The 17,559-nt window shown below is 38.0% G+C and overlaps 1 protein-coding gene across 1 annotated transcript; it reads right to left on the minus strand.

The window, feature by feature from the left end:
• Positions 1 to 15,885: 15,885 nt before the first annotated feature.
• On the minus strand, positions 15,886 to 17,287 carry LOC125225557 (polyketide biosynthesis protein ThaF-like). Its single transcript, XM_048129314.1, has 2 exons — positions 16,842 to 17,287; positions 15,886 to 16,205 (listed from the first exon to the last, which is right to left on the minus strand). Exons 1-2 carry the CDS (start codon positions 17,050 to 17,052, stop codon positions 15,886 to 15,888), a joined length of 531 nt encoding a protein of 176 aa, XP_047985271.1. The 5' UTR covers positions 17,053 to 17,287.
• Between the last annotated feature and the right edge of the window lie 272 nt (positions 17,288 to 17,559).

Below are 17,559 nucleotides of genomic sequence, written 5' to 3' on the forward strand. Positions count from 1 at the left end.
AATCTCACACTTCAGGGTGCTGAAGACCGGGAAAAGTGGAGAAGACTGAAGAGGAAAGCGGACCCTTGCACTAGGCCGGGGAAACGCTAGGTTGAAGAAAATTTTATTTCCCGAGAAACTAAAAGTTTCTAGTAAATCATCTAAACTATGATTTTTGTCATACTTGCTTGCTGTTGACTAACCCAGTTAAATTTGATTAACACAATCTAAAAATATAGCGCACCTGTGTCGTGTCGTTCTAAGAAATACAACACCCCCTTTCCTTACGTGTGTCTTAGGAGTCGACTATATGTAGGATTTGGATTCAATTAGACTTATATTGACCGGGATATGGACCGGGATATTTTGATTTTTATTGAGGTCCTGATATTTCGACGCAGTTGCATGCATCATGATCACGGGAAACGTGACGGGATTCTTGCAACTGCGTCAAAATATTGGGACCTCAATAAAAATTAAAAAGGTAATCACGGCGGTGAATATAAGTCTAATGAAACTAACCGTGAATCATTTAAAACTCTTATTGGATACAATTGTAGCGTGGCGATGAAGCTCAGGTCAGAACATGCAGTATGAAAACCTTTACCTCTTCGGCAAACAGTCAATAAGTGTAAAGTAACAGAGCAACATACAGTAAGTACCCTTGTCTGTAATGCCTGAGCCGGCTAGTGATGTGTCTGGGCTCTGGAATTTTCTAGAAATATTTAGGAATATTTTAGTTCCGAAAAACTTTCTTACTCTGTTTCATGTCCCAAGGAACTAAAAGCTCCTTTCTCTAAATCATCTAAAACTTGATCTTTGTCAAAATTACTAACCGCTGACCCAGTCTGTTAGGTAAATGTGATTAAGACAATACCATCATTAAAAAAATATATTATGCTCTCAATAACACCATTGTTATAAAAAGGCCAATGAACCAGAATGTATAACAAGATAGTAGGTATTACAACAATACAAAATTGCCTGATTCCCATAATATTATGCATCAAGTTTAATGCCTAATGTCGTTGCCTTAATATTCATGATAGTCATGTTTTAAAATGCTCAATATGTTTAAAATAAAACTCCTTCAATTCATATCCAAACATAAACGTTTCCGGGAACAAAACGGAGACAAAATTCCGGGAATATTTAGGAATATGCCCCACAAAGTAGATGTTTTCTGCTCGAATTTATCTAAAACCTGATTCGTCATGAGTATGACGGTCAGCCAAATCTTGGCACTTCAAAAAAAAAATCAAAAATATGGGTCGATAGACCTGAAATAAAGAATTTCAATTTTAGTTTCAAAAAGGCGCGAAATTCAAATTTTCTATGGGAATTTAACCTTCTCTCCAAGATTTTCAATATTTTTTTAACTGTTATGATAGAACCAAGCATTAAAAAAAATGACACAAGTGTGGAAAAGTGGAAGTTTGACACGAGTTACGAATTTCCTTTTCGCACGTGTATCGTACTATGTTTTTCAGTACAGATGGCCCTCCGAAGTTTCGAACTGACGAAAAACGAACCACTGCGTACTAGTGCGGGCAAAAAGCACCATCTATACCGAAATAATACATTTCGGATTAATTTTAGATTTTATAAAAACCGATAGCTAAAAATTTAACCTGTTTAAAAATTCCTGGACCCGTATAATATTCCTGCCAGGAAATTTTGCTAAGAACGTCCCATCACTAGTCGTTGCAGTGGACTAGCTGCAGTGATTCTCTGTGATTTATTATGCACTTTGCCACGGAGGCGAATGCACGGCTCTAAAATCCTTAATGACTCTGAATTAGGCATTTTCTTTAAGTGGGATGTTCATTTATAGCCTTTCGTGTTACAACTGGGCACAGACTTATATTTATACTCAACACCCTGTATAAATATTGAATGAATGAATGGATTTATTGATCAGTAGTGGGTTTACAAAATGGTCTTAAAACTATTTACAATATGTAACTTCTACAGATCTCCACATTGTGCCTACAGACTGGTGTACAAATATCTTTTTCCCCTCACTAGCTCGGAAACACGTGTTTTGTCCTTTAATACCAGCGGGTAAAAACGCATTTTATCCACTACTGGGTAAAGTAACTTGAATAAAGTTAAATTTACTGCTTTAAAATTGATAAAAGTAGGTGAATCTAGTAATAAAGATGATTTACCACCTGTGGAACTACTGGAAACAGTGATAAACGCATTTTTTGCGTTGTAGTTTCCTCGCTATAGTGAGGGGAAAAGTTTTGTGTTACACTCGGGTGCAAATGTATTTTACTTCTCGTGTGTTAAAAAACTCGCAAGTTCAGGATTCTACTCTCGAACCACTCGCTTCGCTCGTGGTTCAACTATAGAATCCTTTCACTTGCTCGTTTTTCAATTCCACACTCGGCGTTAAAATACAACTTTGCCCCCTTGTATAACAAATAACTATTGCTAATCACATTACTATAATCTGTTAAGAAACTCGCCAACACTATAGAAGCATTTCTCACACAGCTAATAAGTTTGACGTGTCTGTCTGTTTTTGTGTTTTTGTGTGTCTGTCTGTCTGTTTTTGTATCTGCCTGTGTCTGTCTGTGGCATCGAAGCTCCCGAACGGAAGAACCGATTTACATTTAGTTTTTTTTTTGTTTGAAATGAAAGCTGAGTTAGTCGGGAGTATTCTTAGCCATGTTTCATGAAAATCGGTCCACTATGTTGCGGTCGGGGGTTTTTCAAAATTTTAATTTTGTGGTTATTGTGTGTATATCTGTGTCTGTCTGTAGCATCGTAGCTCCCGAACGGATTAACCGATTTAGATTTAGTTTTTTTTTGTTTGAAAGCTGAGTTAGTCGGGAGTGTTCTTAGCCATGTTTCATCAAAATCGGTCCACAATGTCGAGTTTTTTCAAAATTTAAATTTTGTGGCTATAACTGGCGACCGGTCTGGCCTAGCGCGTAGTGACCCTGTCTGCTACGCCGCGGTCCCGGGTTCGAATCCCGGTAAGGGCATTTATTTGTATGATGAGCACAGATATTTGTTCCTGAGTCATGGATGTTTTCTATGTAGGTATATTAGTATTTGTATATTATATATATCGTTGTCTGAGTACCTGCAACACAAGCCTCCTTGAGCTTACCGTGGGACTCAGTCAATCTGTGTAAAAATGTCAAATTAGATGATAAAGGTCCGAATGCCGCTTTCGACTGCGGGTCAACTCGGCCGTCAGGTGCGGAAGTTTTGATGGAGCCGGGAAGTAATTGGGGCAAGTGTTAGTTCATAATTTAGCTTTATTGACGGTTCTATGCTAGTTACAGCGCCCTTTGTTAATAAAACGGAAGCTGAATCGACGATCCTTACTTTACCTGTAACTTGCTTGATTTGAATATTAAATACATTTTACTTCTGACTGTAAACCTTTGGGTTTAAGTATTTCTTGCTTTTTACTTGATCGCTATTTTTCTTCTTCAACGAAATAGCTTTATAGGTAATTCTATATACGCTGGGGAAACCTTTATAAACATCCCACAAGCATTATATAATAAATAATATTATTATGCACTATGAACTTGTTTCTTCTATATCTAAATATAGAAGAAACAAGTTCATCTATTTGTATAGGGGCCGAGAGTGTCAAATTTTGTACTGAAGTTGTTACTTGTCTGCGATTAGAAATATGTCTCAGGCCCTTGAGCACAGTATAATAAAGAGTACTAGCGTACAGTATGGCCACTCCCGCTCCCCGCTGATAGCGCCGCCCACCCCCTCTCGGTTACCTCACGGTTACCGCCTGTCAACAACGCGAACAGTCGACCTGTCATATCTCACTCATACAAGCATAGTGCGCGTTCACCTACACGAGCTTGGACTGTGTGCTAGGAACGCACCTCTTCCATATATTTGATTGCCAGTGTCCGAGGTGTGCCTTGAGTGTTCACAATTTTTGTGTTGTTGCAATTTTTATGTAACGAAGCATATTTAGCCCCCGACGCAAAAACGACGGGGTGTTATAAGTTTGTCTGTCTGTCTGTGTATGTGTCTGTCTGTGGCATGGTAGCTCCCGAACGGATGAACCGATTTGGATTTAGTTTTTTTGTCTGAAAGCTGAATAAGTCGGGAGTGTTCTTAGCCATGCATGTTTCATGAAAATCGGTCTAATGTCGCGGTCGGGGGTTTTTCAAAATTTTAATTTTGTGGTTAGGTTATTTTACATTAGATGCAATAGACATAATTTTGTAAGTCAATAATATCTCCAATGCTAGTGATTTAAATTCTACTAACAAAATCGAAAACAAGTAGCACTAGATTTAAAATTACTGGCCTTCCTTTTTGCAAGCTTTTATTCGACTTGCCTTGTTAGTATGTTAGTTTGGGTCAACACGTAGAACCTAAAGACCCACTTCCTGGTTTTAAATTAAGCTGATATTTTGCATCGTGGTATCATGGAGCTGATCAGATGATGGAGCAGAAAGGTGGTCATAGGAACTCTGTTATGAAACATTATATCCCTATCGAGTAAGGGGTTTTAAGAAACGTCTCGGAGAATTGTAGATGACTGTTGAAAAAAGGTACAGTCGGCGATAAAATCTTGTGCCAAAAATATTTTTTTTGCAAAAAAAAACTTTTTCTAAAATAGCATTACCTACGTCGTTTTTAGAACGGTTAATTCGTGCGTTCAAAATTCAAAAATCGGTTCCAATATCCTAAGTCTAACATCAAAGTGAAACGAAATAAAAATAAAAATAGGACCACGCCTACTAAACTTTATTTCCAATGAAAAATTACAAGGCAAATATTTCGTTGTTTACGAGATTGTTATTAAAATTCCCGGTCGCAATCATTTCGCAGCACACAATGTCAATATTAATTTGCAAAATTGAATACTAAAGATGGCCGCCACGACCTGGGTGCGTAGACAAATGCATAAACGCTCACGATAATATCGTTATCGTAGCTAACTATCTCTGTCGCTCTTCCGTATTGGCGCGACAGAGCTAGACTGTCTAGCGTCGACGATTGTCATCGCGGTTGGGCCGACAGGGCTTTTAGCACAGAATTTATAATAGTACAAGTACAGAAGGCTCACTCCTTTAATGTTCACAAAATGCCGCCATTCTAAATTCTTACCTACACAAAATGACAAAATTTACATGTACAATGTCTGTCGCTCCAGCCAATACGAAAGAGCGACAGAGAAAGATGCGCTCCGGCTGTGGATTGAGCTATGCCGAGGTATTCCCGATGAACTACAATATGGGGTTCTTCAAAAAAGGAGTGTACAAGTTTCTAATGGGTCGGAAACGCGCATGTGGCACCTCTTGAGTTGCAGGCGTCCATAGGTTACGGTGACCGCTTTCCATCAGGCGGACCGTATACCTGTTTGCCACCGACGTGGTATTAAAAAAAAACTACAAAACGATTGCAGGCTTGGCTAGAGGGCTGGAAAAATTATTGCCGGACGAGGTCTGAAAATGGGCGATTCTGCACGTTTGGTGGTTTGCTCGTTTTTACTGAATGTAATAAACTTGACATGAAGAATTGTCAGCAGTTTACATACATACGTTAACTCACGCCACTATTCCTGAAAGAGGTGAGCAGAGCACATGAATTGATCTAGTTTTAGTGCCACGTTTAGTACCAAGGACAGGAGTTTATAATTTATTTATTTATTTAATATTCAAATAAGTTACACAGCATAGCATACAACCAAGGCACTGTGAAACTAAAAAATAAAAACAATACGCACATAAATAGTGAAAACCAGATTAAAACAGACTAAAAAAAATAGTATACTATATTATGTGCGAAATGTCATTTGCTATTTGCCAGTCGCTTTTCGGTGAATCAAAACATGGTGAGGAAACCGGATTAATCCCAATAAGGCCTAGTTACCCTTCGGGTTGGAAGGTCAGGTCTTAAAATTTGCTGTTGATATTTTATATCTAAACTACGTGTTTTAAAGGTCAGATTTGTGTCAATATCATGAGTCCCTGTTGTTTTATGTCCATACCGTAGTACCTATAGGTATTGAGTCTCTGTTTTTCCCGTTCTATACTCCACTTGTTTAGTATTGCGATCCACCCTTTCAGCGCTAATGGGGATGAATTAACGCGCCGGCGCGGTAGAGGCGGTTTACAGATATATTTATAAAGACGCCTCATGGAGTTGTAATTGGATCTAGTTTACTTAAACAAAAAAAAAACAAATATTTTTATGGCGTTAGCTCCTACCAAAACTACTTTGCTTCATGCCAAATATTTCACCATGTTTTGAGTAACAAACCATAAATACAATCTCGATGATCTCTCTGTTTTTTTTATATTAATGTTTTTTATTGAATGACTCAGATTATTTTAAACAAAAGTAACATTTGCATTTAGTTTCTAAGATTTAAATAAGTGACACACAATTTAATCATTAAAATGTAAATACATAATATAAATTATTGCATTATTTTGTTATCTGTGCACTGGCAAATGACGAGAAGAAAAGACACCTGAGCATTTTTGTAGTCTGTTTATATAAATGTCTATGTATCCTTTAGAGGGCTCTTTACAGGGTCCCAATTACTAGGGACGTGATGTTTTCCGGCCAAGGCCTTTGAAAAAAGGCCGTGCTACTGACAAATAATGACACCGTTACCCTATCGTTAAAGTTTTGTTGAAGGGACCATCTGGTTAGGTGAACAACTAGCTTTAGAATAATCACCTTCTGGGGCTTATTTCACAATAGTGACAAACTGTCGCTTGACAGTGACATATCGCCGTTCATTGCCTGTTCAATAGGAAATATTGACGCCGAGTAACAATGTTACTTGTGTCGCTTAACTTCAAACTTGGGTAAATTGTAGGTAAATTTATTCTTTTTTTTTTTTTTTTACCTGTGTGGTGACGGGTTAAGAATTTCACCACCCCCTTTCTTCCCATGGGTATCATAGAAGGCTACTGTGGGATACAGGTTAAATTGTGGCGTAGGCGAGAGGCTGGCAACCTATCACTGCAATGTCACAGTTTCGTTTTCTTTCAACCTCTTATTTGCCAAGAGTGGCACTGAAGCTTTAGTAGTTTCATGTGTTCTGCCTACCCTTTATGGGATACAGACGTGATTGTATGTATGTATGTAAATTTATTCTGCTAAAAAGTTGATTATCTTTCAGATCACTTTCCATTTTTTTATGTATTCAACATTAAAGCAGAATGGATTTAAATACCCAAATTTAAAGTTAAGCGACACAAATAGACACAGGCTTGTCAGTGTCAAGTGTCAATGTCACTGTCCCTGCATGTCCGAATCGGTGGTTAGTACTGTTTTTATACTACTTCGGTGGCAAACAAGCACACGGTCCGCCCAATGGAAACCGGTCACCGTCACCTATGGACGCCTGCAACTCAAGGAGTGCGTGTGCGTGCCACAGTCTGGCTAAATCTTAAAATATCGAATTATTGTGAAATACGTACTTATGGTTCGAAGTGCCTGTGTGTTCTTAACGTTTGTCCTTTAGGAAAAATGTTTGCTTACCTGAAAAGAAAAAATTGGATTAGTTACGTCACTTCAAATATTTGACATCTTTAATTCCAGTCTGAAAAAAATATGAATATATCTCTAATGAATTTTTAAAATGTACGGTATTTATATCAATATCCCAAAACAAGTGCTACAAAAATATATTTAAAAAAATAAACTATAAGGTACAGTGAACCAATTTCGAATTTTTTCCGTGTTTTACAATGTTTGCATTATTAATTAGAATGTCCACTGGTTATGTATGGCACGCGTCTTCAGTGGATACGTATGGAACTCAACCTTAATAGTGTAATAATGGAAAACATGGATCAGTTACAATTGCCCCCCAGTCGGGACATTCCCCGCTGTACCTTATCCTTCTTTGCAACTTTCGCGTGTCTAACACATAATGAAATCATTTTAAAATGATTTTATCGCAAATATTACTAAAATAAATGTATTTCCAACATTTCGACACAGGTTACACTGTTTTTGGTCGAGGCTAACCAAATTCGCAATTCGGTTATAATTGTTATAAATTATTTAATAATTTCAAAGTCAACTGTTAAAATCCTTCACTAGTAGATTCGATATGTCATTTATGTATGTGTATGGAAGTCACCATGCACCAGCAATAATTATGTTGTGGTAAGGCCATTTCGTGGCATTTTATTCTAATAATATGTCATTCTTAAAATATTGTTTATTTTTGTCTGCTTACGAATAAACTGTTTCTATTCTATATGTCTGGGGAGACCTTAAGTAAGCTTGTCTTGATTTAAGGAATCTTTCGTCGGAAAATGCTTCTTTTTTCATAAACTTCCCTAAAACCTTTAACCCTACAACAACCTCGGCCTTGTCGTCACTTTCCATCAGGTGCGACTAAGGCACAGTATAATAAAGAGTATGGCCACTCCCGCTCCCCACTGAAAGTGCCGCCCACCCCCTCTCGGTTACCTCACAGTTACCGCCTGTCAAAAACGTGACCAGTCGACCTGTCATATCTCACTCATACAAGCATGCTACGCGTTCACCTACACAAGCTTAGAATGTGTGCTAGGAACGCGCCTCTGTCATATATTTGATCGCCAGTGTCCGAAATGTGACTAAGGTCAATCACTGGCCAGTTTATAAAAAAAAAAACCCTTACCACTTTGACCCAGAAGTTCAAATGGCTTTAATTTCACAAACAGTCCAGCATTAACCAGGAGATAAGGACAATTCTTTTGTTGGGCGGGAGTTTTCAAATGGACCCCGTTAGATGGCGTGATAGGCGGCTCATTTATAACGTGGCCTGCTTTGAGTAAGGACACGCCTTTCAAAAGCGGATTTGGAAATGTTATACTTACAGCCTAGGTAACTTCAAGTTTATTACAACTATCAGCGAACTTATGAAGACCATCGAGACGAGATTGCTTATTTGGGTCACATTCTTAGACATCACGAACTCCTACAGACCTAACAGGCAAAGTGGTTGGAAAAGGGCGTTTAAGCCTCCACCACACAGTCATGAGCGTTTTGAGAACGTGGCGTGAGCGGGGCGCAATGAGAGCTCACGCCACGCTTTCAAAACGCTCATGTGTGGCGGAGGCTTTAGATAAGTACATAGTAGGAAGAAATCGTGGCTACGTAACATCCGTGAACGGATTGAAATCGTGGATGCCGATGAGCTTTTCAACCTCGCCAAAGATAAAGAGACATATCGTCACTACTTTTAAACAAACCTGTATCTGACTTACTGCGTTTTAACTTCGAGAAGCAGCGTGAGATACGAGATTTTTTAAAAGTAGTGACGATATGCGGAGCTAACTGCCAACCTTCACTAGTAGGAGAGGCAATTGAAGAAGAAGAAAATTGACACTTCACAATGAAAATACTTCACAATGACAATACAATGAAAAGTACGTCGTATGTAGAATATTGTTTCTATTCTATTCTATTTTATTAAGTATAATGCGGACTGGGAACTTTTCACTGCGATATAACAATTTTGTTATCTGTTAACCCGTTAACTTGGTGAAAAGTGGCACAGAAACTTGAGCTCAGAGTTTATTATGTACTAGCTTTTGCCGGCGGCTTTGCTCGCGTCAGAAAGAGACAAGAAATAGCCTATGTCACTCTCCATCCCTTCAACTATCTCCACTTAAAAAAATCAAGTTAATTCGTCGCTCCGCTTTGCCATGAAATACGGACACACACGCTTTCTCATTTATAATATTAGTATGGATGTATGTTGCATGTCCTATGTTTTTTCTATAAACAGTTATTTGGTCTGAGATGTCTTTTCCGCTGCTCGCTCCCTTTTCACCTGACTCCATCCTTACTTTAATTATAGGTGGCATCCCAGGTCCTACGTGTACGATCAGTATAAGGAGAATAGCCTAAAGTTCAATTATTCGCCTTTGTTACAGGCCCCACTCTGTATAGACTTGTTGAGTCCCTCAGGTATCTTCCCTCATTTGCATTTTAGGCATGTTTATTTGGAAGCTTCATTGGCAAGATTTATTTTAATTAATGAGCGTTTAAGCATTTTTGAGAAGTATTTAATAACCTAACCACAAAATTAAAATTTTGAAAAAAAAACCCGTCATAGTGGACCGATTTTTATGAAACATGGCTAAGAATAACTAATTCAGCTTTCAAACAAAAAAAACTAAATCTAAATCGGTTCATCTGTTCGGGAGCTACGATACCACAGACATACGATACACACACACACAGACCGACACGTCAAACTTATAACACCCCGTCGTTTTTGCGTCGGGGGTTAAAAATTAGCAAATAGTTTTTTTCTAGCAGTTTTTAAATGCGAAAAACGAAGTGTAATAACGAGAATTATGAAATAGCTAGACAAGATATCTAGCTACTATTTCGTACCTTCCTATAAACCTATGTGGAAATAAACAAGTCAGAATCATTGCAAAATCTTTTTTTTTTACCTCCAATTTAAATTCTAGCACTCAACATTTCTAAAAACAAATATTGTCTATCGTTTTTAAACAACATAATTATTATTCGATTGTTTGATACTTAATATTATTATTTGACTTGATCTCATCTTTCATCTGTTTCTCTTAAAATCATCATACAATTCTTAAACCTGCATTAAAAAAAACTATTTTCTCTAAAATGTGCGATTATTAACCGTTCCCCTTTAGTCAAAGTTCCTCCCATTTACCGTAGATTATTAACCGTTCCCCTTTAGTCAAAGTTCCTCCCATTTACCGTAGGTACTAGAAACTAGCTCTTTACAACAACAGCAATTAAGTCTCGTATAGTTCAATGCGTGAACTACGAACTTTGATGACTTGTTTCAAAAGCTATTGTTCTATGTTGTTACATTTACACTAGTACCAAAGAGGATCGAGAATTATAGAGGGCAACAGTCATTTATTTCTGGCCCCGTAGCCGAATGGCATTTCTACGACGCGAAACGAAAACGAAACGCCGCAAAAGGTAGTCTAGCTCCAATAAGCAAGAGCGATAGAGATAGGTATCTACGAGCGCTTCGTGTCGTGAGCGTTTGCTGGTCATGCTTTATAAATGATCGTCATATCAACTATCCGCATATCTGATACAAATCACATCTCACCAATCACCAATTCACCCCAACATCTCGGGGTTTATTAGACAGTGCAGGTCAAGAGTGCAATTAGTGACTGGATCAATCGGTCGAGCCATCCAGCGCTAATGAGTATACGATCTAGTGGGGCATCAGTTTGTGAAACCTTGCCAAATTGGACGGAATGTGTTCTGTATTCAATTTGGCTGTTAGGTTTTATGTTTTTCTTTGTGTTTTTTACTTCTGATATTTCATGGTGAAATCTTATGTTAGTCGGCGTTAGCACATGACAATATTTGTATCTCCTAATATTGTATAAGGGCATTACAGAATTATTTTTAAAATCGGGCTCAATCGCGTATGACTACATATTAAACTGACCTCCAACGTTTCAGGGACGGCGTTGTCCCCGTGGTCTCGGAGAAGACTGGCTTGAAATGATATCAACACCTTCTGACAGCCGCGCAAGTTTTTCGAACTACCCAATGTGTAATAATCGTGAAAGTTTATAAGTAAATCAGTGGCATTACAGAATATGGGTCCCCCCAATTAGCGTAAGCAGTTAACAAAAATTAATTCGCTGTCAGTTTTCTGACGACAACTAAGCATAAAATCTGTCTAAAAATTTACTTTTTTCACATTCTGAATATAAATTATCGCTTAAAGTTTATTTCAATTAACACAAAAACAATTTTTTTATTGAAATTTCTTGCTCAACTATCGTCACAAAACTGACAGTGAGTTAATTTTTTTAACAACTTACGCTAATCGGAGGGTCCCAAATTCTGAAAATGCCCATAGATAGACGTAAGCGCCATTGACTGTCACATAAAGATATAACTACCGTATAAGTATTGTTTTCCTGTCACTCCAAATATATATGCTCGTTATAAAATTTTTTATCCTCGTTTTCGTTTAACAATTATCTGTTCTGTTTGTGTGTCCACCTTTCACGGCGGTTACAAACGGAGCAACGAATTGTCGTGAGTAATAAATTTTTAATGGAGATAGTTAAATGCTGGATACTTTTTGTAAAAAGTGACAGTTTCTAACGCGAGCGAAGCCGCTGCGTCGATTCGTGGTTTCACCTATTTGCACCCAGCCAATTTATACACAATCGGAAACCTTTTCATTATAGAGAATATTCTATAGCAGCTTAGTTTGTACTCATACCTACTTATAGGATATGCTTCAGTTTTGTTTGGTATCATTAGGTAGCTTGTTATGAGTATATCAGATAGGTACTACAATCTGTTACCATATTTAGAGATTATTTTGCCTTTAATGAAAAAAAAACTAGCATAAATAAAACATACATGAACAAAGATTCGATGACGAGAGAAAATTTTCAACGGAAATTCATAGGTATTAAAATTGAATATAAATTCTCTTAGTAACGCATCACAGTTAATCGCCATTTGGCCAGGAATTATCCCAGAAATAATAATGCTTATTAAGTAAAGCTGATTACAGGTTTTTCCATGAAAACCCTGTTTATTGGATTTGTTCAATTAAATAAAGTGTATTACGCAAAACGCTGAACAAAACAAGTTTTTTACAGAAATCGCGAAGCGTCTGGTGACCGAAGAGCTGGCGACTTCCTCGCACAACTTATCAGCATTGCGATACAGCGAGGAAATGTCGCCAGTATATCCTTGGTACAATGCATCAAGGGCCTATTTTTTAGACATAGTTAATAGATTTAAAGTTTAGTCTTAGTTTCTTATATAATTATGTAAATATATTCATGTAAATAAAGACGAAATATAACTACATTGCCTATACATTCATCCACAAATTGACGCTTGTATTCCCAGAAGGATTCCCATAACGAAGCTGATCAAATTTCGTTGCTACTCAGTAATTAACACATTCACTGCCAGCAACAAATACTTTATGTCCATTTTTCTACACCCGAACTGTTATTCGTCATTTACAGGGTCGTGCATAGATCTTTAAAACCCTGTATAAAAGTTTATTCTCCAAAGACAGCCTCTGCCGGCTTCCTGCGCATGCGCGCAGTAACGAAAAAATTGAAAACGCATTATTGGGCTCTGTAACCATGGCAACGTATTGTTATAACATTACTGCGCGCGTGCGCGGGAAGCCGGCGGGGGATGGCTTTGGACACCTGGCAGTGCAAACCTTTGCGTCAAAATACAGGAAACAGTGTGAATTTCACGAAAGTTATTCTAGAAAACTATTAAAAACTAGGTGCATGGTCGTAGAAAAAGTATTGTTGCAACGGGTTTTAACTGAGTCCAAAAATACTCGTGGCAGCTATTAAACATTTTCGGCTTTGCCTCATATTGTTACCCACGCCACTCCTTTAAACGCCGGTTGCATAAAACACTATTTCGTAGAAACATTATACCTCCTGGCAGTGAATGTGATAATGGACTGAAAGAACCCAAAATGACATTTATTTAATGTTTAGAACATAATAATAGTAGTGTTACTACTTAAAAAATAACAAGTTAAAATATTTTCTATGAAAGTAATTTAATTTGTTCTTAGAGAACCCAAAATTGTGATATTACGCCGTGGCTTGCGTGGGCTACGGTCGCGCGATGGTCGCGCGACGGCGATGCGACGTATACGAAATCAAACCTTATCGATATGGAAGTACGAGACGCGACGGCGTTACAGTACCAGGTTTGCTAGACCATCGGCCGCAAATAGAACTCAAATCGCACAGTCGACTTTGCAACAACCAAGGGTGGAAAGGGAGTCTTTAAATTGTTAACCCGTCACCACACAGGAGAAAAATATTGGTGACTAGCTTTTGCCTACGGCTTCGCTCGCGTTAGAAAGAGACAAAAAGTAGCCTATGTCACTTCCCATCCCTTCAACTATCTCCACTTAAAAAATCACGTCAATTCGTCGCTCCGTTTTGCCGTGAAAGACGGACAAACAAACAGATAAACACTTGGATTTGTCAAAATCAATCAGCTTTTAAAGCTATCCATACCTTAAAAATAAAAACCGGCCAAGAGCGTGTCGGGCCACGCTCAGTGTAGGGTTCCGTAGTTTTTCGTATTTTTCTCAAAAACTACTGAACCTATCAAGTTCAAAACAATTTTCCTAGAAAGTCTTTATAAAGTTCTACTTTTGTGATTTTTTTCAAATTTTTTAAACATATGGTTCAAAAGTTAGAGGGGGGGGACGCACTTTTTTTCCTTTATCAGCGATTATTTCCGAAAATATTAATATTATCAAAAAAGATCTTAGTAAACCCTTATTCATTTTTAAATACCTATCCAACAATATATCACACATTGGGGTTGGAATGAAAAAAAATATCAGCCCCCACTTTACATGTAGGGGGTACCCTAATAAAACATTTTTTTCCATTTTTTTATTTTTGCACTTTGTTGGCGTGATTGATATACATATTGGTACCAAATTTCAGCTTTCTAGTGCTTACGGTTACTGAGATTATCCGCGGACGGACGGACGGACGGACGGACGGACGGACGGACAGACAGACATGGCGAAACTATAAGGGTTCCTAACTACGGAACCCTAAAAAAGGGTTCCTAGAAAGACGGACAAACAGATACGCTTTTAAAGCTATCCATACCTCAAAAATAAAAAAGGGGCAGGAAAAGTATTCAATATTATTTTAAAATAAATATTATTTTGTTTGATTAAAGAGTAATCCCATACCTACCTAAAAGGTTTATCCGCAATAATCCCAGTTTCTGGAATCAATAAACAATAAAAATATTCCGTATAATTAAAATAGAACAAAGCGCTTTCAGGCATGAACTATAATATATTAATCCCGAATACTATTAGGCTTATAATTGAGAACACGAGTTCTGTTTTCTAAATTCTGCCAAAATTAAGTAATTTCACATTTTTTCATTTAAAAAATGGTAAAAAAACTTTTTTTTAAATATGAGCGTCGCAGATTTATCTTCAATTTACAAATATTATTTATATCTGTGATAACCGATTCATTCATTAAAAAAAAAACTATTCAAAAATAGTTAATGATAAAATTATCAAACCATTGAAATGTTATTGAATTCTCATCTCAAGTGATAGTTTAATTTAGTAAGGTACAGCGGGCAAATCTTGACTGGGGGGGGCAAATGTAATTGGTCCATTTTTTCCATGTTTTACAATGTTTGCATTATTAAAAAGAGCGTTCACCGGTTATACATGGTAGGCGTGTTCAGTGTATACATGTAGAACTCATTCAACATCATAGTGTAATAATAGATAATCAAACGAACTTACCTGTAAGTGATGTTCGATGACTATTAAACGATGTGATTCGCCCGAGTGATTACACTATACTTTACATGTAGTAGCACGCGAATGTGCTGCCATCGTACACAATTTTAGAGTAACATTTTTAACAAAAAAATATCTCGCCTAAATTGGGGGTATTTCATACACGTTTCTTATAAAAAAGGCCATCAAATACGTGTGCTATTTCGTGACCAATTGGGTAGAATCTGGAGCTTGACCAGTTCGGGTCAGGGAGGGTTGTAATCACTCGGGCGAATCACATCGTTTAATAGTCATCGAACATCACTTACAGGTAAGTTCGTTTGGTTATCTAACTTTTAACTTAGATAACCAAACGAACGAACTGTTAACTTCTGTGATTCGCCCTTCGTGATTACACTATACTTTACATGTAGATGTTTAGAGTTACACGAAATAGCAGATTAAATGAAACATGTATGTTTGAAAAATATAAATAAAACAAACGTTTACGTCAGTTTAACTGTAATCAACAGACACTTCAATTATTATTACCATGTAATATTGTACGAGCAAATACTTCGGACGAGTCCGCCAGAACATTTCTATTATAGAACCTAGCGAACGTCAAGGAATTATCTGACCAACCGGCGGTCTTCTTGTAAACCAATTTGTTCACCGGTCACCTGTGTGGTGGTAGCTGCGGATGTAGGCGCGGGAGCGGGCGCAGCCGGCGTGGTGGTCGCGGCCGCGGGCGCGCACGCCGGCGCGGCGGCGGCGGCGGGTGCGGGAGGGGGCGCGGGGGCCGGCGCGTCCCCCGCGCGGGGCCCGGCGGCGCTTCTATTCTGTATGACCACCGATCGCAGCCCGCCAGCAGCAGGCAGCGCACCCGACGTTGAAGCACCGACCTCATCATCGGTTAAGTCGTATACAGTATTGTTGGTCAATGGGGATTCTGTAGCAATACGGTCAAATACCCTTCACAATGCTGCTCTAATTTCAGCAACAAAAAATAAGTGTCCATTATCTTTGACCCTTATCTCTAGACATAATGTTTTCAATCAGAGACCAACGCTTATACTGGTCAGACATCATAAGCGGCTCGGTGATCTTTGTGAATTGCCCATTTGGTAGGGTAATAGGTAGTGTTTCTACCGCCTACTTCCTCGATGTTGGATGTTATACTATAACTACGTACGTATCTACATACGTATCTACATATCTATATACCTACGTATAGTACACATATAAGCCGTTGTAATTAACGTAATTAATGTTCTTAGACATAGGCAGTCGTGCTACAGTCTCGCGGACTGTAGTCTAGACTGATAGCATTGACAATTTGCCGCAACCAGGTATTTTATCTATAGTATTCCGGCATAGCCTCACGGACTGATGCTCTAGGAATATATGTGCTTCCCTTTTACACAGCGATCAACCTCTCGGATTGAACTGAAGGTATAAATTAGGGTCGGTAATAGCCTTACAGACTATACTCATTGCACAATGTATCTATTTAATAAAACAAAGCTGGCATGTACATAGGACACATTCTATCAAATGATTAGACGAAGATAACTGAAAATCTTACCTTCATATTGCGAATCCTCTAGCAAGGGATCGGGCTCACCGATATCTTGGTCCGCATACTCATATTCATTATCTGTATATGAGGACGTACTAGGGCTATAACTACGATGACGGCGCCTGCGACGAATCTTCAATCTTTTCCTCTCGAGACTTCGGATTTTTCTTTCCAAGTAATCTTCCTCATCTTCCTCACGATGTTTGCGTTTTCCCATTTTATCCGCAAACACAAAACACTACACTAAACTTAGTAAAAACACAATTATTTCACTAACAAAGGAAAAGTACGTGCACGATGGCCGCCACACAAAACGTGTATGAAATACCCCCAATTTAGGCGAGATATTTTTTTGTTAAAAATGTTACTCTAAAATTGTGTACGATGGCAGCACATTCGCGTGCTACTACATGTAAAGTATAGTGTAATCACGAAGGGCGAATCACAGAAGTTTAATGGAAAAATATTGATTACTTATAATTGCCAGTCGAGATTTTCCCCGCTGTACCTTACAGTTTTTTTTTTTTGTAAAAAATGAGGAAACTTTAAAATATTTAATTTTAATGTGATTGGAACAGCTTGAGAAAAAATGTTTTTTTATGTCTCTCAAATTAGGAGAAGTTTGTACCAAATAAGATTTCTTAAAAGTAGGTACCTAATTTCCTTTTTCTACTTGTCGACTGTAATCTGTCAATTAGGGCACCACAGACTAAACTATAAGTGC

The sequence above is a fragment of the Leguminivora glycinivorella genome, chromosome 4 (assembly GCF_023078275.1).
Source record: "Leguminivora glycinivorella isolate SPB_JAAS2020 chromosome 4, LegGlyc_1.1, whole genome shotgun sequence".
Lineage (NCBI taxonomy): Eukaryota > Metazoa > Arthropoda > Insecta > Lepidoptera > Tortricidae > Leguminivora > Leguminivora glycinivorella.